This window comes from Prinia subflava, chromosome 13, assembly GCF_021018805.1.
Source record: "Prinia subflava isolate CZ2003 ecotype Zambia chromosome 13, Cam_Psub_1.2, whole genome shotgun sequence".
NCBI classification, from domain to species: domain Eukaryota; kingdom Metazoa; phylum Chordata; class Aves; order Passeriformes; family Cisticolidae; genus Prinia; species Prinia subflava.
The window spans coordinates 1,455,996-1,476,457 of record NC_086259.1 but is presented as its reverse complement, the minus strand read 5'-3'; the positions used below and the strand labels follow the sequence as shown (position 1 = coordinate 1,476,457).

At 46.8% G+C, this 20,462-nt stretch overlaps 1 protein-coding gene and 1 pseudogene across 3 annotated transcripts; one reads left to right on the top strand and one right to left on the bottom strand.

Annotated features, from left to right (window-relative positions):
• On the bottom strand, positions 1-3,663 carry LOC134557847 (chemokine-like factor). 3 transcript variants are annotated; one of them, XR_010082202.1, is made up of 4 exons: positions 3,490-3,663; positions 3,256-3,414; positions 1,850-2,074; positions 1-391 (listed from the first exon to the last, which is right to left on the bottom strand). XR_010082202.1 is itself a non-coding variant. In XM_063411122.1 (4 exons), the coding sequence occupies exons 1-4, from the start codon at positions 3,661-3,663 to the stop codon at positions 290-292; spliced, it is 531 nt and encodes a 176-aa protein (XP_063267192.1). In that variant the 3' UTR covers positions 1-289. The 3 variants fall into 3 exon arrangements, 1 of the variants encoding a protein (XP_063267192.1); XM_063411122.1 differs by having other exon boundaries at positions 1,979-2,074; XR_010082203.1 differs by having other exon boundaries at positions 347-391; positions 1,979-2,074; positions 3,170-3,414.
• A 52-nt stretch (positions 3,664-3,715) lies between these two features.
• LOC134557835 (thymidine kinase 2, mitochondrial-like) lies at positions 3,716-20,462 on the top strand (annotated as a pseudogene).

The following is a 20,462-nucleotide window of genomic DNA, read 5'->3' as shown; positions in this document are numbered from 1 at the left end:
TCGTTTTTATTTTCTTTTTTATTAGAGAAAGACGACAACCATGAAAATAATTTTCGTACAGGTAAAAACACAATTAAGTTTAGAAAAACATGACAATTCTCTCTGAAGCTTTAACTGGTGAAATTGCAACGCTGAAACTGCATTTGGAAAAGTATGAAAACTTATGAATGATACTTGCAGAAACATCAGTGCACAGGAAATTCAAAATCGAGCATGTGAAAATACAAATTCTTTAAAAGACAGTGGGGAAACGGGATGGAGAACTCATTCTTTCACTAACACATCAATCTTATTTGGCAGCACTCCTTCCTCTTGCTTTCTCAAGGCTAATCTTCTTCCAAAGAAGAAACATGTCAACAAGGCAGAGAGCAAGCAATATAAGACTCAACACCTATAAAAATTATCATAAAATTAGTGCCCCCAATAAATCTTGAGCTTTTACTGTAGTGACTCATCAAGGTAGCAGTAAATACATCTTCCTAACTTTGTTCTGGGCTTGAAAACGTGTGTGATTTGAGACAGCTGATAAATCAAATAACACCCATATTTACATCCCATCAGCCTTTCAGAGAGCCTGCTCTGTTTGATGTTTGTGTCAGGCCTTGGAGATAGTGTGGTGCTCTCCTTGAAAGCTAAGCTAATGCTGCATTATGCCAGACAATGCTTTTATCCTTAATGAAATCCCCTCTGTCCCTTTAAGGATTGCTTATTAATGGGACTGGCCCTGAAAAAAGTCAAGGGGAAAAGTCAGTATTTGTGGAAACAAGCCCAGCAGGAAAATGCTCTTCTCCTCTGAAAGGGAAACATTCTCCAAACTGAATAAAATGCACTAAACTACTCAGAAAATAGACAACCTCAGGCAGGTAACTGGAAAAATGTGTTTGCAGAAGAGCCATTGAGTTAACTCACTCAGTTCCTGCCCTTCAGCCTCACCCCACATGCACACAGGGTTTTTTCTGAAAGCACTGAATTATCTGATCAGGGGAGTTATTTTCAGGAGAGCTCTTGCGAGAGGACAGCTCAAGGCAGTTTGTGCCTCAGGAGAACTGGCTGGGGGTGATTCTGTCCCTCCCAGCACTGGAGATGTCACATGTTCCACCCAAACTTGTGTTCCCAGCTACCTGCTCAGTCTCCTGCTCCCACCTTTAATTTCTGTGAACTTCACAACTGAGAATATAAATTCTATTCCAGCACAGTCAATCTATCACAAAGTCTCCTTTTTAGGATGCTGTTGCCAATGAAGCCATCAACTTTCCCCCCCACCATCTCCTAAGCTCAGTTTGAAAGACCTCTGTTGTAGGTTTGAGGTTTCTTTTGGTTTCTTGTCACATTTCAGCTTGTACTGTATCTTGTACTTCTAGAGACTTTTAAAACTGAGGGGTTTTCTTCCCCTCCTAGCTGTTTATTAAGGTTAATTACATTAGTTGCCATTTGAATTAAAAATATCAGTTACACAAACTATTAATTTGGTTAAATCTTAAGAAGATGAATTCTTACAATCATAGTATGAACAAAACCCCTGTTCAACTGACATAATTCCTCAGTTTGTGTCAGAAACAAGAATGTACATGCCAGGAGGGAGGTACCAGCGTGTCTGTTAAAAAGCTTCAACTCTTTTTAGCAGGACTGTTGTAATTTTTTCTCAAATAGCCAAACTGGATAGTTCTAAAAGAGCTAGGGATTCCCCCACCTGGGATTTCAAGCTATGGTAGCAAATGTAGATTACTTAAAAACACTAGAAATTCTGAATGTTTCAGTACTTCTCTGCAGCAATTCCTAATTCTTGTCATCTTTAAATTAATAGTCATGGGAGGATTATTTTCTTTTTGTGAGATACACTTGAATGTACCTTGTTTGCTACTGCTGAGTGTTCTTCCAAGACAGTTGTTTGCATGGTCCTTCCACAATGTCAGTGTACCAAGAGGTTCAAATCACTGCACTTTAAGAACTGAAATTCGTTAACAAGGTTCCTACTTACTCCTCCAGCCATTATCCCCTTGTTGGTCTTGATTTTTACTGCAGTCAAGCCCACAGGGATGAGTAACATCGCTGAAGTCACCGAGTTCAAAATATCCTGAAACAGGTAGTGGAAGCAAAATATTTATTTGGAAATACAGGCCTGAAGGAGAACGTGGAGAGCTCCCAACAGAGAAGGCATGGTGAAAAATGGCTGGATTGCCATGAAAACAGAGTTACAGCAGTATCTGTGTGAGAGGACACTGAGACACTGACACCCAGTGGTTTGATGGTAAAAAGAGTGTTTATAGTAAAACTTCCTCATTTTACATTTCTTCTGTTGTTTTTGCCTGATATATTTTGCAACTTGGCTACACCTGATAGACCGAAGCAGCAAATACATGTACAAAAGGGAGGTAGGAGCAGAACTCGTGGGTATTTGGGTGAAAGTGTGTGACTAGTTGGTGGTGTGAAGGTGTTACACAACAAAGGCAAAGAGGCAAACAGTGCCTGTGCCGGGAGGGCTGTTACCGATCCAGCAGCCATCCAGAACTGATGGAACAGAACGCTCCGTTAGGAAAACCTGCCTCAACCTCCACAGAACACGAGGGCTTGTCTTACCTGTACAGAAACAATCACTGGGCTGGCTGACAAAGTCCCCTGGGACAGGAGATCCCTCCTGTTCACTGCCCTGCTGGCACTCACAGCCAGCAGCTGCAACAGCCAGGGGACACTGGTACCCACAGCCAGGGACATTGGTACCCACAGCCAGGGGACACTGGTAGCCACAGCCAGGGGACACTGGTAGCCACAGCCAGGGGACATTGGTACCCACAGCCAGGGGACACTGGTAGCCACAGCCAGGGACATTGGTACCCACAGCCAGGGGACACTGGTAGCCACAGCCAGGGGACAGCCATATCCACAGCCAGGGGACACTGGTAGCCACAGCCAGGGGACACTGGTAGCCACAGCCAGGGGACATCCATATCCACAGCCAGGGGACATTGGGACCCACAGCCATAGGACAGCCAGGGGACAGCTATATCCACAGCCAGGGGAAATTAGTATCCACAGCCAGGAGACAGCTATATCCACAGCCAGGGAACATTGGTACCACCAGCCAGGGGACATTAGTACCCACAGCCAGGGGACATTAGTACCCGCAGCCAGGGGATAGCCGTACCCACAGCTATGGAACATTGGTACTCACGGCCCGAGTCCATCAATGCTCACGGCCAGGGGACATCGGTACTCACATCCAGAGCACCCCGGTACTCGGAGCCCACGGGTACTCACAGCTAGCGGCCAGTAGAGGCACCGCATCCGCACGTCGAGCCTCAGCAGGTAGAGCAGCAGGAAGAAGACGGTTGTCACCGTCTCCAGGCCGGCATACCCCGTGTAGAACTCGTGCTCGCCCGCGGTCAGGAAGCGTATGAAGGCGGCCAGCGCCACCAGCTGCGGGACAGGAGGGGACGGGGTCAGCGCCGGCCCGGGCCATGCCGCGGGCCCCGGGGCCGCCCCAGGCCGTACCGTGCGGGCGATCTTCACCGCGCCCCGCGCCGAGCGGGGGAAGGCCCGGTCCAGCGGCAGCCGCGTCGGGCCGGCAGCGCTGCCCGGGCGGTGCCCGGCGGGACTGGCACCCCGGGACGGCCCCTCCAGCCGGGGAGATCCCGGAGCCGATCCCGCAGGTGATCCCGGTGCCATCGCCAGCGCTGAACCAGCCCCGCCTCAGAGCGCCTCAGGGGCGGAGGAAGTGATGGGGCGGCGGCGGAAGGGCCGGAGCGGGGCGGAGCCGGGTCCGGTGCGGGTCCGGGCGGCAGCGGGATGGGCAATGTGGCGGCGGGGCGCGGCCTGGGCCTGGGGCCAGCGGGGCGCGGGCAGCGCCGTCCCCGGCCCCTCAGCGGGCGGGCCCCGCGCCGCTACCGGCCGTAAGTGCGGGGCGGAACCGCGGGGAGGGGACGGGACGGGCCCGGCGACCGCCCCTGAACCCGGCTTCGGGTCAGTGCGAGCCCTCGGGATGCGCTGGAGCGGCTTTGGGGGAGCGGGAGCGGGGTCAGACCCGAGAGCTGGATCAGACCGAGAGCTGGATCAGACCCGAGAGCTGGATCAGACCCGAGAGCTGGATCAGACCGAGAGCTGGATCAGACCGAGAGAGGGGTCGGACCCGGGAGCGGGGTCGGACCGTGCAGCGGCTTTGAGGGAGCAGGACCGGGTCAGACCCTGGAGCGGCTTTGGGGCAACAGGAGCGAGCGGGGTCAGATTGGAGCTCTGACCGGGGGTGACCGCCGAGCCCGTCCCTGCCTTCCTGCCGTGCTTGGCTGGGTGAAGGGTCTCGTAAGCTCAGCTTGGCTTGGACAGTGTTTTTGCCCTGTTTTGAGGTGTAAGGTGCTTATTTTGGAGCTGCTCTGTAATCCTCGCTCTTACCCGCCGGACCTGTGAGGCCAGTGGGTGCTGCGCCAGCTGGTCTTTCTAAAATTCATTTTTCCTCTACGCAAACCCACTGAGGAGCAGCAGATGTAGCAAAAATGTGGTGAAAGTGTGAGCACTCAGCGTTGGACTTGTAAGCGTCAGGGACAGCGTTCAACTTCAGCTAAATCTGTGTCAGTCGGTGCCACAATGTGTCTGTTACATGACCCAATAATTACCTAGAACCTTGAAGGTTGATCATTTAGAAAATAGTGTCATGTTAAGCCATAGGGAACCTAACAATGTCCTAGAGCATCTCACATTAAGAGGCTCAGTATAACTAAGTTCTTAAGACCACTTTGATTTTAACTGTTGTTTATTTCCATTCTAGATAAGCATCTGATTAAAAAAGATGCTAGAAAGAGAATTGTAAGTATTTGTATTTTGTTCAGAAAGCAAAATAAACAGTGCAGCCTCTTTCATTACAATTCAGTTATAATCTGAGTGTGTGTATTGGCAAGCGTAGGCCGTAGCTGTGTCACTGTAGTGGTGGGTCTGTCACTGGGTCATACTCTTGCAAGGCTATGCTGGTCTAGTTGTGAAAATTGTAATAAAATTGTGAGAGATGTGTGCAAAAGTTGTTAGGAATAAAATTGTGAGGGCTTGTGTCAGGACAGGTGGCATTTTGGGTTCAGTGTTGCATGTGTAGCCTTGCCATTGCCTTATATAACTCTCCTGGGCTATAAATTATTTTAAGGCGGTTGAAAAAAATTCTCTTAGCTTATTTTAGTTGTTTAGGTTTCTGAAAATAAAAATGTGAGCCCACTTAAGGTTTAAGCCAGCTATACAATGGATGCTGAAATGACTACTTCAGCTGGCACTTGTTTGAAGCTGGTAGTCAGGTCTCTGAGGTGGGTGGTGGCAGAGTGAGGAGCAGCAGTGACCCACTGGAACCCCCGGGCTCCTGGGAGGGGGGAGGAAGCTGTAAGCAGGGCAGGGGCTGGCTGTGGGGGTAGCAAGGAGGGAAAAAGTGCTGCTCTGGGAGAGTCACAACATCCAAAGAGATCCCCAGTGCCTTCCCATGAAATAATCCGTTCCCAGGGTAGGGAGCTGGCATGTTGGAATGGGCAGGGTGCATTTCTAACACACTGTTCACTGTTCAAAGTGACTCTGTTTTTCACCAGATCTGTATCGAGGGCAACATTGCGAGTGGAAAAACAACATGCCTGGATTATTTTGCACAAACTACCAGCATTGAGGTACTGGATGCACATTTCTTTGTCCTTATTTCCATCACTGAGCAGCTGCTTGTCTTAGATCCACCGTGTCCTTGGGTGTGTGAGGAGGGAGCAGCCAGGGGCTGCTGGGGCACCAACCCAACTTTTTATAGGCAAATTGCAGCAGAGAAATGTAGATCACATGTGGTATGTATGTACAGGATGCCAAAATCCCAGTAAAACCCGTGAATCAGAGTTTGTACCTTTATAAAGTAACAGCAACTTGCAGAGCGTGGGCATGTTTGGGCTTGCCTGTTTGCCATTTCACGTCACTGAAATCTTAGATGGGTGTGGTAAAAGCAAAGTAAAGAATTATTATGTAAAAATACCTATGCCATGTAACAGAGATCCCAGTGAATAGATGGCTTTTTTAAAAGAAGGAACATCTGTTAGAACTGGTTCAGGAGACTTTTTAGACTGATCTGGTATTTGATTTTGTGTTGCTTAGAACCAGGTTAGGGGAAGGGCAGGCTTGTTGTATTTTAAACAAAATCAAGGTCGAACCTTGATTGAACAATTGTTTTTGTACAACAGTTATTAATGCTTTCCCCAACAGACCTGGCAACACATTTTGTAATAATTTTTAGGAGTCCTCCTCGAAATGCTGGGTTGCCAGATATTATTTGGTAATTTTACAGGAATTGTCCTTATGAAGTAATTAACTGTTAATCCAAAGGATAACAGACTTTAATTTGCATACCATGCAACATTTTTAAGTAGCTACTTAAATTCCCTGGCTGATGAGATTCTCCTAGGCCTGACTCTACAGTATTATTGCAGATTTAGACCCTGTTTGAACCAGGCAAGTCTCTTGTGATTTTACCTATTCAGGGTAGACGCTTTTCTGATTCATTTTGTAAAAGATTTGAATACATTCTGTTTGTTAGAACACATTGTGGTAGAATGTGGTAGCACTCTGGTCCTCTTCCTTTGCTGGCAAGCGTTACTTTCTGAGAAGTTAATTTGTAAGGGGATGGGCTTGTCACTGAAATGCGAAGTACTCTGCTAAGCTGTTCTTTCCCTTACATCACATTGATTTTGACTCCAAAAAAAAAAAATTCTCTCCAGGCGTATGAGGTAGTCTAATCAGCATTTAAAAATGCTAAGAATATGTTGGGTATTGGCATTTCTCTATTTTTAGCAGTGTTCATTATTACCTTTTACGTTACAGAATTCAGTACTGTTTTTTTAAGTCTGATGAGTTTCCAATACAAGTCCTGAATACTCTGATTTACTGCTCAAGTATTCCTTAAAAATAGTTGTACACTTGTAGGGTCACATTAAGTATTTTGAATCCAAGATGCATTGAACATGGAGTTATTCTTTTTAACCAGGTTTTGAAGGAACCTTTGACCAAGTGGAGGAATGTTCGAGGTCACAATATACTGGTAAGTGGCAGAAATTATTTCTGCAGTTACAGTGGCTGTTCTTTTAGCAAGACGTGTAATGGCTTTTTATCAGCCAGTAAAACTGCTCCAAAAGGTGTGATCCAAACGTTACACAGCAAAAATTAAAGCTCCACAAAGCAAAAGAGCTTCTACTGTGATTAAGACATGCATATAATAGAAGCATGGCATATAAAATGTGCTTTTGGCAAGGACTGGGTGTCCAGTGGGGTGTGAATTAAAGCAATTCCCAGGAAGGTGAGCCCTGAGTGTGGCAGTTCTTTCTAAATGTGCTTATGCCTGTTTCAAAGAAGGGCAGGATGTCACTCAAGGTGAGGGGTGGATCCGGTCAGTTAATGTTGTTTGACTGGAGTTCTTTGAATAACTCTGGTGCCCCCAACATAAGAAGGACATGGAGCTGTTGGAGCGAGTCCAGAGGAGGCCACGGAGGTGCTGAGGGGGCTGGAGCACCTCCCCTGTGGAGCCAGGCTGGGAGAGCTGGGGCTGCTCAGCCTGAGAGGGGAAGCTTGTGTGGAGACCCCAGAGCTCCTTCAGGGTCTGAGGGGCTGCAGGGAAACCAGAGAGGGACAATTCCTCAGGAACTGCAGTGACAGGACAAGGGGAAAAGGGGACAAATTGAAAGAGAAGTAGTTTAGGTTGGATGTATGGAAGAAACTCTTTCCTCTGAGGGTGGGCAGGCCCTGGCACAGGGTGCCCAGAGCAGCTGTGGCTGCCCCTGGATCCCTGGCAGTGCCCAAGGCCAGGTTGGGCACTGGGGCTGGGAGCAGCCTGGGACAGTGGAAGGTGTCCCTGCCATGGCAGAGGGTGACACTGGATGATCTTTTAAGGTCCATTCCAACCCCTTAACACTGTATGAATCTGTGATCCTGTGGCTGCTGCAGATAAGGAAAATTCAGCTCAGTGAGGCGTTGAGGGCTTCTGTTGACCTTTGGGTGGCCGAGGCTTCTTGGAACTGTTGCCCCGGGGCTGTCCCTGGGTCCCAGCTGCAGTTGCACACCAACCCTGCCGTGGTGCTGGAAGTGGTCCCTGCTGTCAGTGCTGTGCTTGGGGCTCAGCCCTCTGCACAAACCCCGTGGTGGCTGAGGAGGGATCTGCGGTCCGCCCTGTGGACACAGCCCAAGCCATACTTGCCCTGACACGTGTTAAATACCATCAGTGTTAGCACAGGCCCCCTGGAGGAGTAAATTGTCCCTCCTAGGAGTTGCTGATGCCTTTCTGATTGTTAGTAAAGGGTGGGGCACGTGTTGCACGACACCACAGCAGCCTCGGAGCACTGGGAAAGTCTGGTCTTGGCAGGGAGAAAAGGAGAAGGTCAGACCTGTGGGCTGAAGCTGTGCTGCTGGCTTAAAACTTGTCACCTCAGCCAACAGACACTGAATGATGTTTTATTTTGAGTGAGATCCTTTCTCTGCTGTGCAGGATAGATTGTTTCTTGTAAGTTCTGTGTGTGTGTGGAATTGCAGCAGTCAGAAAGTGGAACAGCTACCTGAGAGCTGCTCTGAGGATCCTTTGGGAAGAACAGCTGCCTGTTAACCTTTTCTGAGACCCAGACCATACTTAGAACTCTGTATGATATCTGGATGCACTGGGTGTACTGAGAGTCTGTCAGTGCACAAAAATAGAGTAGTAGATAGGGGTTTTTTTCATTACTTGGTTCTGACTGTTCTATGTGCAGAGTAACTAATTCCTGCTGACTTCAACCAACCTCCCACTCAGTGTCTGTAGGGACAGGGCCATAATTGTACATTAACTGTCCATTGTGGAGAGCAAATGATCACTTAATTCTAATCAAACCTGATGTCAGCTATTTTAGTGTGCTTCTTAGAGCAACGCTGTTGTAGGGCAAAAGCTTCCTAATAACCCAAACTTCCTGTTGTGCTGTTTGTCCTAACAAGTGTCCATCTGTCCTGCTTCCATCTCTGACCCCAGGGCTTAATGTACCAGGATGCATCGAGGTGGGGAATAACTCTGCAGACCTATGTCCAGCTAACCATGCTGGAGCAGCACACCAGGCCCATGGTAAGGAAACTTCTTCTTTTAATTTTAAGAGTAATTAGATGTGGTTAGGAGTGCGAAATCCTTTTAACCTTGTATTCAAGAGTTAAGGTGCTGTGTGTGTTCATTCTTTGTTCCTGCAGTGAGTAAGGATTTCTGTGGGGCAGACATTGATATGCTCAGCATGTGCTCTGGGGGTAAAACTTCTGCCTCCTGCTTGCTCACAACTTCCCCAAACTGATCCTGCTGTTTGGGCACAACTTCTGGAGCTCGGCTTGCACAAATCTCTTCCTCATTTCATGTCAGTGACTTGTCTGTGATTTCATTATTTTGAATCTTTGGCAAACACCAAGTAACCTTATGTTAGAATTCATAGTACTGCTTTGTGCTGTCTAGAACAAATTTAGCCATTGCTTCTTCTATTTATGCAAAATACTTCCACTACCGTTTTCTATTGCTTTTTCAGGTGGTTTACATCCTTTTTTTCCTTGTATTTGTTCCTTTTTTTTTTTAAATTAAATTTCACATCCTGCCTTTTTTATCAAGATTTCTTCATTCTTTTCTCCTTCAAACACCTTTTGTTACATTCTATGCTGTCTTCCATTCCCTGATTACAAGACCTGGTCTTACATGCCATGCTTATATTTTACTGATTGTTCTTATGTTCTGTTTTCTAAGCTTGTGTTAGGGCAGACTTTTAGCAGTGCCAAATATGGAAGTGGCACATATAATCATTAGGGTTTTGGAAGAGGTGTTTTTCCAAGACACAGAAATCCTGTTCTGTTGGAGAGGTTCATTCAAGAATTCCTGAGGATCTCCCTGTATTTCAATTTAAGCTTTTTTTTGTCATTTGAGCCTTGCTGGAGCTATTTTTGCTTTGTTAATGTGCAGAAACCTGGGTGAGAAGTTGCTCTGCCAGGCCCAAGAGTGTCAGAGGATCTCCCTGCTCCCACATGAAGTAGTGGTGGAACACATGAAGTGCTGGCTGAGGCCAGGGCTCTGTCAGCTGCAGTTACTTATTTTTAAAGTCCTGTTTCCTTGCTTGAATGTCTGATGTCAGCCCTGTGCTGTCACCCAGCAATGCATGAGATGGAGCAGCTATTTGGGGAGCAACAGTTCCCATTATCCTGCAGATCCTAAGTGGGTTGCTGCTGTTTTGTACCCTGAGTTGGCTCCCACTTAGCTTTGAGCTGGTGTCTGAATAACAAATTAGAGTAAGATCAGGAGTCCTTGTTTGTTTTGGGGTTCCCACCCTCCAAGGAAGTTTGTTTCTCACTAGATTCTGAAAATTGTGTTTCCTATGTGCCACCTGAGTCTGCAGAGAAGCAAGCATGAAAATGTACAGGGTGAAGTTCTGTGTTGCAGATTTCCCCCATAAGGATGATGGAGCGGTCGATTCACAGTGCAAAACACGTTTTTGTGGAAAACTTGTATCGAAGGTATGGGCTGTGGCTTTCTACTTTATTTTCTTGGATTAATTATTTAAAATGTATATCTAATCAAATGATAATTCCTTTGGTAGTGTGCATTTTAAGGGGCCTGTGCAATCTGCCAGTTCTGTGTTGGAGTGGCAGTGTGTTTGGTATGGGTGGTGCTGCCCACTTCCTGTAGGACTCTGGAAAACCTTTTTCAGCACTGCTCCTGAGTATTTAGAACTCAGTGTTGTTTAGACACCATCTATTGAAGTGATCTGCTCTCCAGCTGAATACCCGAATCTTGCTTGACTCAAACACACGCTGAACAGGTAAAAAACCACAAGGATATAAAGAATAAGGCTGCAGGAGGGAGAGAACTGGGCTGCGTTAGCCAGCCTGGCACCCTGGATTGGCATTTCTTGCAAGCAGGGACTCAAGTCCTATGCCCTTGCACAGAATCAGGATTGACAGGATTAAAAAAGACTGCGAGCTTTGGTAGGCTGTGAGTAAAGCAAGAGCAATTACCTGCCCTAGGTATAACTCACCCACCCCAAACTAACTGCGGTAGTGCAGGAATCAGGGTTTTGTTTGGTTGTTTGGGATGCTGACCTTATGCCAGCAGTGTCTGCGACAGATGGGTTTTAGTGGGTTTTTCAGTGGCCCGGAGGGACAAACCCGGTTTGTGCCACAAGGTGTCACCCACGCTGCACGAGTGTCATCCCTCTCTGCCGCGGGACCGCCTTTGGCACTGGGGAGAGACTCACATCATTCATCCCAGTCCATACACAGTGCAAGCAGCCCAGAATAGCCTCCTTTTTAGATGCTGATTTCTTTTTAATGTAGACAAAATGCTTTGTTCCCAAAGATTTAGTTGCTATTAGGCTAAATCTGTTTGTGTCAACTCTGGGAATTAATTAAATAATAATAACATTTTTAAGGGCCTCTAAGATGTTTTGTGACCTCAGCACTTTTCAAATGTTGGAAAAAAGGCATTTGCTTTGTTTTGTTACAGCAAGCTAGAAGGCAAATGATAGTACCAACAGCAAGCCAAAAGAAAAAGATGTGTTTTAAAGGGATTATAAATAAAACAAGGAATGCTTGAGGAATGTATGAAAGTAGCTAGTTTGTGACACATTAAAAAATGAGTCAATCTGGCTGTGTTAGGTATGTTTTAAATGTGTGCACACGAGTGTGCAGGGTGTGCCGTAGGTGAGCTCTGCAGTTCAGTGTCCCTCTGAATCCATCACTAGTTATGATAGAAAACTTGCTCAGCTCGTGTTGGGCTTAGGCAGTAAAAACGTGACTTGGTAGGAGTCAAATGTGAGCAAACTTTGGAAATTTAAACATCATTTTGTGCCTTTTATATTCCCTGTATCTTTATGGACCTTGAGCCAGAGTCCTCCCAGGGAAAGCAAAGGTGTGTTGTCTGCAGGGCAGGTCAGTGCAGAATTGACTTGGAGGTATCTGTCTTTTAGGGTAAGAACAGTGGAGCTTTTTCTTATTTCCAGTTGCTTTTAACTTTCCTGTTTCCCCGTGTGTCCTGGAGAAAAGTAGCACAATGAGAGTCTGGCTGATGTAGATCCCTGCTACCCAGAACTGATGTGTTGGAAGAGCAGCAGTGACCAGTGTTACCCCATTTCTGGATGGCAGATCAAGAGGGGAGGTGGTGCAAACGGGGGTTTTGCTTTTTTCCATATTTAGGGAAATGGCTTTATTACTTTTGCTCAGTTTTGCAAATGACCAAAGCAAGCTGTCAGGGGACTGGTTTAGAAATCTGTGGAATATTTTTCTTCGGTCCTATTTCAAATGGCATAACTAGTCTTAATTACTCAGCTGGAGAGCACAGGAGCCTCCCAACTCCATCTTTTTTACAATTTTTATGTTGCAGAAGCATTTAGGAAAGAGTATGGAGTATGTGTTACTGTCACCAGTTTTGAAGAGAGGATACTGTAAAATTAGTAATATTTGACAATCAGAATATGGTATTAAGTGAAAATCGATTCACTAATAAAAACATAGTATGCGATTCTTAACGTGTCCTCAGTAACTCCCTTTTACTTGAGTTGCCTGATACTTTATTATTGTTGCGGAGATAACTTTGGGGTCTTTGTCTCCAACATTCTGTGCTCCGAGTTCAGAGTTCTAGTTAAGCATATTGGATATTTCACTACTCTTTCCACAAATATTTCTTACAGTGGGAGTAAATTTATCTACACATTGACATTATATTTTTTGCTGCATTTCACTGTGGCTTCTGTAAGGAATTATTGGTGCTGCTCAGTAAATCCAGCCCTTCTGGTGACAGGCCCTGGGATAGATTTGAACTGATACTGATACAGAGAAAGAACCTGAGCAATAAATATCGTTGAGTACTTGAAAAAAAAAAAAAGAGAGAGAGAGAAAAGATTTGGTCTTTCTATGTTATGAACAATGGTTTGTGTGGCCTTCAATTTGGGTGGGCATAATGCTGGCCTTTTCATAAATGATGAGTAAATGGGGAGGGATTCTGGTCTGGTGAGCAAAATGAGAGTTTGGAGTTGATCTCTGCATGATGCTAAGTGAGTGATTTGTGCCTCTTGTGTTTGTTCAGGGGAAAAATGCCAGAGGTGGATTATGCTGTCCTGAGTGAATGGTTTGACTGGATCCAGAACAACATCGATGTTTCAGTGGATTTGATAGGTAACATCTTGGTGGCTCTGGAGGGCTGTGTTTGTGGGTGGGTTTCCCTTCTGGGAGAAGCAATACTTCTTGTTTCTTGGCTCATAGATAATCACATTATTCAGTATAAAAGTGGACACCATCAGACAGCTTGGGTTTGTGGGTGGTTCCTGGGTTGACTCACAGCAGTGCCAAAGGGGAGGTCTAGTGGTGGTACCCAAGCCAGGATCCTTCCCTTCTGTAGTTTGTGAAGTGAGTTACTTCTTTGCTTTTAAAGAACTACTTCTTTGCTTTTAAATAACTATTAAATTTTTTATTCCGGCAGTTTATTTGCAGCCATCTCCTAAAGTTTGTTATGAGAGGCTATAGACACGATGCAGGGAAGAGGAAAAAGTCATTCCTCTGGTAAGGAGTTCCTCTGATATATGTGCTTATAATGAGCTTTGAAAATGGAATGATTCCAGTCTAAATACTAAAATTGTATCCTGAGTATACTGCCAAAATGTGGTGCAGCTGTTTCTACTGCAAAGTAAACCCTGAGTATTGAATTTTGATTTATTTAAAAAATAATGATCTGTCATGCACGCTGACTCTCCCAGGTGTTCTGTTGTAGTAGTCAGTGCACTGTAGCTGACTTGAGGTGCAGTATTAATCCTCTGGTAATCTTCTCTAAGATGTGAAAGTCAATTGCCTTTGTACCATTAAATGCCACAAAAGCACCAGGTGAAGCACGGATAGCTGGGCTTGCAGGTGCTGAGATTTCCTGGGCACTTTGTAGTCTGCTCCCTCCAGGATGTTTGTGCATGAAAAGTGTCTCTGCTGTGGCTGAAAAGAAGCAACTCCATGAGAATTGTGAGCTTGGGAATCTGCTTTGAAACAAATGGTGGTGATGGAACAGTGACTTTCTGTGCCAGTTTACAGCACGGCCCTTCATGCCACAAGGCTTCTAAAAAAGCCTGAGCAGACATAAATGCAGTTCCCTCTGCAGCTCTGGGTGGGTGGCTCAGGAGGAGCAATTGTCAGTAGAAGATCTGTGCAAAGAGCTAAATTTTGGGCCCAGTGAAATTTTGCCTGCCTTGAGAATAAATCCCCTGTGATGGATTTGAAGAGCTTTTGTGTTATTTTGCAGCTCTGCTGAAGAGGAGGGGAGCAGTTCTGAAAGTGAAGTGGTCCCCATGAAGCAAAAAACCAATTGGTGGCAGGCAGAAGAGCTTTTAGAGGAAACTGAGTTACCAGAAAGTGAACTGGGAATTTCAGGGAAATGTATTGACACAGAAAGTGCCCCCCATACATATTCTTAGCAGCCTTGCCCTTCTTGTCCTTACCTTGTAGTATTTTCCTCTGTAAAAATCTTGAACCACCTTTTACCTGTGGGAGAGCATCATGGTTGCTTGATCTTAAAAGGAGCTGAGAGCCCTGTGCTTCTGTGAGCTGTGTCTTTGAGGTCTTCCTGGAGTTAAACTTTATACTGGGAATTAACATTTCTCAAAAACCTTCTGATGCTTTTTATTTTTTTGTTAGCGGAAGATATGTGTTGCAGGCTTTTATATGTGTCTCTTAACTGCTTCCCAAATGGATAAAGATTGCAATGTGTGTGTCATCCCTGGGCATTGGTGTTATTCCAGTGCCTCTTTTCTAGGACTATTTAGAGGCTATTCACGAGCTCTATGAAGAGTGGCTCATTAAACGTGCACTGTTTGAAGTTTCCTGCCCAGTACTTGTGAGTATTATTTTAATTATAACCAATTAGGCATGTGGGGGATTGTGCTTTCTGAAATAACAGGAGTGTTGTTCAGTGGTAAAAGTAAATAAATCTGCTTTTCTGATAACCTTTGGAGAAGGACAGCCTCAGACAAATGTGACAGCTGTTGGTGTAGAGCATAAAAGTGGGGTCTGCCATCTCTGCAGTGGAATTTGAGGGGCTGTTCACTGGGATGGCTTGCAGGATCAGCTGTGTAGCTTTCAGGGAATGCCAAATTCCCAGCAGAAAGCAGCTTGGGCAGATCTGTTGGAGTATCCCGGCTTGGCTGCACTGGTAGTCCTGTTCTGTACTGTTCTGCTCAAGAGAAACCAAGTTCTGTGGTGTCAGTTATTTCCAGTGTTTCCATCTTCTTTCCAAGGTCATTGGAGCTGACCATGACGTGCAGAAAATGATTGAGAAGTACGAAGAAAACCGGGACCAAATACTGAACCCACCGAACAGACAACACCATTTATAAAGCCCGTGGCTGTTGTATCAGAAATCATCTACTGAAGTCTGAGTTAGTATTTTTAGTATTTAAATATAATGGCTTTTGTTTTTGCACTATGCTTTGTAGAATGCTATGGACTTACAGCTCTGAAATGATCAGATGCCAATCAGGAACAGAACATGAGCCAGTTCTCTTTGTGTTTTTAGGTTTTCCATCAGTTTTACTGTGTCAGTTTTGTTCAGCTGAAATACGGCTGTTTCCCTCATTTCCCACTTTGCTGCTGCTTCCCAGAAGTAACTTTAATGTCTTCTTTTTTTCCCTAAAGACAACTGTTTCTGTAATTTGAAATAAAGGGTTTATTACAATGGCCTCTGAGGAGGGTACCTGAGGTTTCTCTGAGTGGGGTGAACGGGGTACCCAGCCCCGAGTGGCCGCTGTGTGCAGGGGGAGGTTGGTTTGACAGAGCTGCCAGCCCGGCCCTGGAGCCCAGCAGATCACCCTGAGTGTGAGCACACGGCACGGGCGGGACAACCCCAGGACAGCCACGGGATCAGCCCCAGCCAGGCTGGGTTAGGAGGGGCAGGTCCTCCCTGGAATTCACAGAGCCTTTGGGCCCCTCTCCCCTGGCATCTCCTGGAGAAGCTGCAGCCCCAGCTTGGCCAGGGCTGTCCTTGGCTGGGATGGGAGCTGGCTGAGGGCCGGGCCCAGAATGGTGGGAATGGGATCCCCCTGGTGGGAATGGGGTCCCTTGCTGGGACCAGGGCTGCTCCACACCTCTCCTGACGGTGTGGAGGAGGGCACTGAGTTTACCCCCGGCTAACTGGGGTGATACCCATTGCCTGGAATGGGATCTGGAGGGCGGGAAGGCCCTGCTGAGGCCCCTGGCCAGGCTGGGTGATGTGCCAAGGCCACTGCCACGAGGTCCAGCGGGGTCAAGGGCCAGGTCCTGCACTTCAGCCACAATGACCCCCTGCAGCTGCAGGGGGATGTCTGGACGTGACACTCAGTGCTCTGGGTGGGTGACAGAGTGGTTGGTTACAGGCTGGACTCAATGACCTCTGAGGTATTTTCCAGCCTCAGTGATTCTGTGATTTTTGAACAATTGAATTGCAGTAAAAAGGAGGGGTGGAGCTCTTTGGGTTCTTTTCTGTTCAAATACAAAAATACCACAAAGTATGGCAGGCAAGGGTAAGAGTAGGTACTGGAAAGATCTCAAAGCAATGAGGCTGGATTGTTGGAATTTTGATGTCCCTGGTCAGGTCAACGTCCACTCTTGGTCCCTTGGGGTGGTACCCACCAAACAAAAGGTTCAGAGGGTTGCAGACATTCCATTTAGCATGGGAACAGCTGTATCCCTCCCCAGGGAAATGCTTCCTCTGTCAGCTGTGACCCTGAGGGCCATGCAGAGCCTTTGGGTGGGGCCTCCCTGGCAGGAGTCAGGGGCATTTGGAGGCCTGGGTGGTGTCAATGCCCCTCTGGCTCTTGCCCACTCGTGCCCCTGTGCTGTGTGGGCACCACGACCTGAGCAGAAAAGTGGCTCCAGGAAGGTGCTGCCCTACCCTCTGCTCCTTGGTTCCCCTTTCCAGGCACATCCTGAGTGGCCATCAGGTGCCTGAGGCACAGCAAGGCATTGACTCCTTCCTGCCCAGGCTTTACACAGTTCATACCAGAAGCAGGATGTTCATTATTTTATTATTGGAGGAAGCAAATGAAGTGCATTGAGTTTTAAAGTAGCTTTGTTAAACAGATCTTACCAGTTTGAAATGGTGTTGTGCTCTAATCCTGTCCACATGAATGCAAGTTCATTGAATTCAGGAAGTTCTTTCTGCTCTGCAGGACATCACAACATAACTTAGTTCTGAAGAGAACTGTGCACTGGTAGTCCCACTGAATTCACTGCAAAACATTTAAAAACCCCTCAAAACACACTTTTTGTAAGTGATTGTAGAAAGGTTGCAAGGGGTTTTTTCAGCTAGCTTTTCACAGAGAGCTTATTTTATTTGTGTTCATGAGATCCCCAGCCCTGCTCTGGCTGAGCTGAGGAGCTGTGAAAATACAGGGTGCATGGGACACTATTACTCTCTTCAAACATTTCTAAAAAATTCTAAAATGAATTGATTTCTTAATTGGTTTGCATTCTTTTACTTCTTTTTTTAAAGAAAAACACAGGTGTTTTTTGGGTTTATATCACTATTAGTTTATTATGACCTGTAAGTACTTGGCAAGTCCGTAGAGAAAACCAGTGGGGGTTTCATTCTTGGACTTGTGAACGGAAGTGCTGAGTTGCCCTTCGCTTGTGCTTCACCCTCTGGGTGTTGCCTTTAAGGGAATCCTTTCAATGCAGCACTCAGACTGCTCTCACATTGATTTTTGGGGTCATTTTCAGGGAATGATCCCAGAAGTACAGAATGTTTTTCCCCTACTGGTTCTGGTTGGTTTAGCTGGAACAAGCAAGGCTTCGTGAGCACTTTGATCACTTTGTACAGACATTTGTCAGGCACTTAGTGCAGGATGGAAACATTCAGTTATGGGGCTTTGCAACGTTTGTAGGGTTGTGGTTTGCCTAAACCGCATTACACTGAGAGAACCACACCCAGTCAGGAACTGCACCTCCTGTCCTGTTACTCCCATCTGGTGAGCTGTTTCTTTTCTAAATCACTGCAACTCAATAATGGTAAGTGCACAGAGAGCATTTCCTAATGAAGCACTAAAGCTTGTGATCCCAGGAATGCCATTCGGCTGCTCTGTTGTAAATCTTTAGAATTTGAGCTTAAAAGTAAGATTTTGTGTGCTAAGTAATTATCTTACTTATTGCAGCTTCTTTGTAGGGGGGATACCAGATATTCTTGACATCTGCTATTAAACTTTCACAACTTTTTCTTCTCTAAGAGTCCAAAAGAACGATTTCTTGGAAATGCTTCTATACAATTGAAGCTCAGTCTCCTGCAGTTTGTTCTTAATTCTAATTTCACTATGGACATACAATTTGCATGGCACAGAAAATGTCAATGGTTTAGTACAGAGAATGTTACAGCCCAAAGGATGCCACTGTTACTTGTCAGGACACAGCCCTGTGAACACTTTTTGTTCCTAACACCCATTTCTCACAATCCACCCAGAGCTGAAGGCAGTCCTGTCCCCTGGTGTTACCTTGGGCAAAGTTCTGTTTCTCCTACACTGCTGGAATCAGGAAATGACAGAATTGCAACCATTAGTTGTGCAAAAAGCAAATCTTTATATTTTACTTCCTGAGCTTTTTCTAGTCTAATCCACGTGCACTCCTCTGGATTTCTTCGGTGATGAAAGTCAATCATAAACAATTCAACAAAATTAATTCTGGCTAACTGTACATGAAAGGCATTTTTTAAGCATTCAAAATTGAGCTCCATATTAGTCACTGTGAAGAAAATGAACTCTACTCCAGCCCAAACCAGCACACATCTCAGTGCTACTGAAAAAGCTACTTGAAGCAGTATTAAAGTGTGTTTCCAGGTAACAAGTTGAATCCCAACAGAATCCCAGAATTTTTCGGGCTGGAAGGGACCTCTGTAGTTCACCCAGTCCAAGCCCTGCCCAGGCAGGGTCACCTGGAGCAGGTGACACAGGAGCATGTCCAGGCAGGTTTGGAATGCCCCGGAGAGGGAGACTCCACAGCCGACTCAGAGAGCAGCAGCTGCCCCTTGCGGGAGCGCAGGAACTCGCGTGGGGGGAGCAGCGAGCTCAGCCCGGGCGGTGCTGAAGCGCCCGCGGGCTCGGGGTCCTCCATGGCTGCGGCGGCGGGCGGGGTGGGCTGGGGCTGGGCTGGGCTGGGCTCGCGTTGGGCTCGGCCTGAGCTCCCGCCGGGCTCGGGCTGGGCGCGGGCTCGGGCTCGGGGTGTCTCCGGGTTGATGTTCCCCGAGATTCCCCTCGGGGTGGCCGTTCCCCGAGGTGGTGAAATCTTCCCCCAGGGTTGCTGTTCCCTGGGTATTTCCCTGGGGTTGCTGTTCCCCAAGATAATAAGGTTTTCTGTCTTCTCTTTGCCCTGAGCGTTTCACACCGAAGGCAGAGACGACACTGTGGGTCCAGCAGCTGAAGTTATCAAGGTTGTTTATTTCATATTATCTAACTGTTCTTGTTCGGCTTTGCAAGGCGTCCCCAGCAAAGCAAGACACGCCGTTGGACTGGCGCTGGGCTGCCGCTGGACTGCCCGGATCAGAGAGCCCCGTACCTTATGTACCGTACCCCCGACCCAACCACAGTCCAAGACGTATTTATTGTTTACAGAACATTACCAATACTAACTTGCTACGCTAACATGTCAGTTCTATTCTAAACCAATCTCTAAAGTCCAAATCAGCAAAAGATGGGGGATGAGAACAAGAACAAGGAAACTAGGGGCCACTCCCCAATTCCTCCATCTTGTCCTCTCAGCCCCGTATACTATGAATCCTAATCTCTACATGTATACTCTATAACAAACTACTATCTACTTCTAAATTCTTAGGATCTGTGATTCTTCCTTCATGTGAGCATTCACTTCCATGGATAGGAGCCAGAATCAGAGTCCTTCTGGGCTCTGTGGGAGGCTGGCTGACCCCCTTGTACAGATCCCAGACCCCCCTGTACAGCCCCCTGACTCTCCAGGGCTGTCAGAGGGATCCCCTGGACTCCAACAGGGGTGGGGGGTTGGCCGTGGAATTTTTTTTAAAATTTTTTTTTTTCCTCTCTGAAGGAGGGAAGCGGAAATCGTGACACTGCGGAAACGTGAAAAAAAAGTTTCAGCATCCCCAGCTGTGGGGGACGGCCCCAGCGCCCGGCCCCAGCCCCGGGACAATGGAGCTGGGCCGCCACCTCCGCCTGTCCTGTGCTGCTGGAGCGACACCAGGGAGCCGGGGGGCTTCTGTCCCCGCCACTCTGAACACACCAAGCACAGAACCACCGGGCGCCTGGGGCTCCAAGGGGCCGCTGCAGGTAACCCAGGCCAAACCCCGCTCAAGGCTGAAATTTCAGGATTCAAATGCCTCGGCGAATGCTTTAACATGCAATTCACATGGCCCAACAAAATCTTTCCGAAGCATGGTTACTGGGTCATTACATTTTTACTTTTCTTTAAAATGTACATTACTTTAATGTACTTTTTTACACTTAGTAAATAAATAAGATTAATGCGCTTAA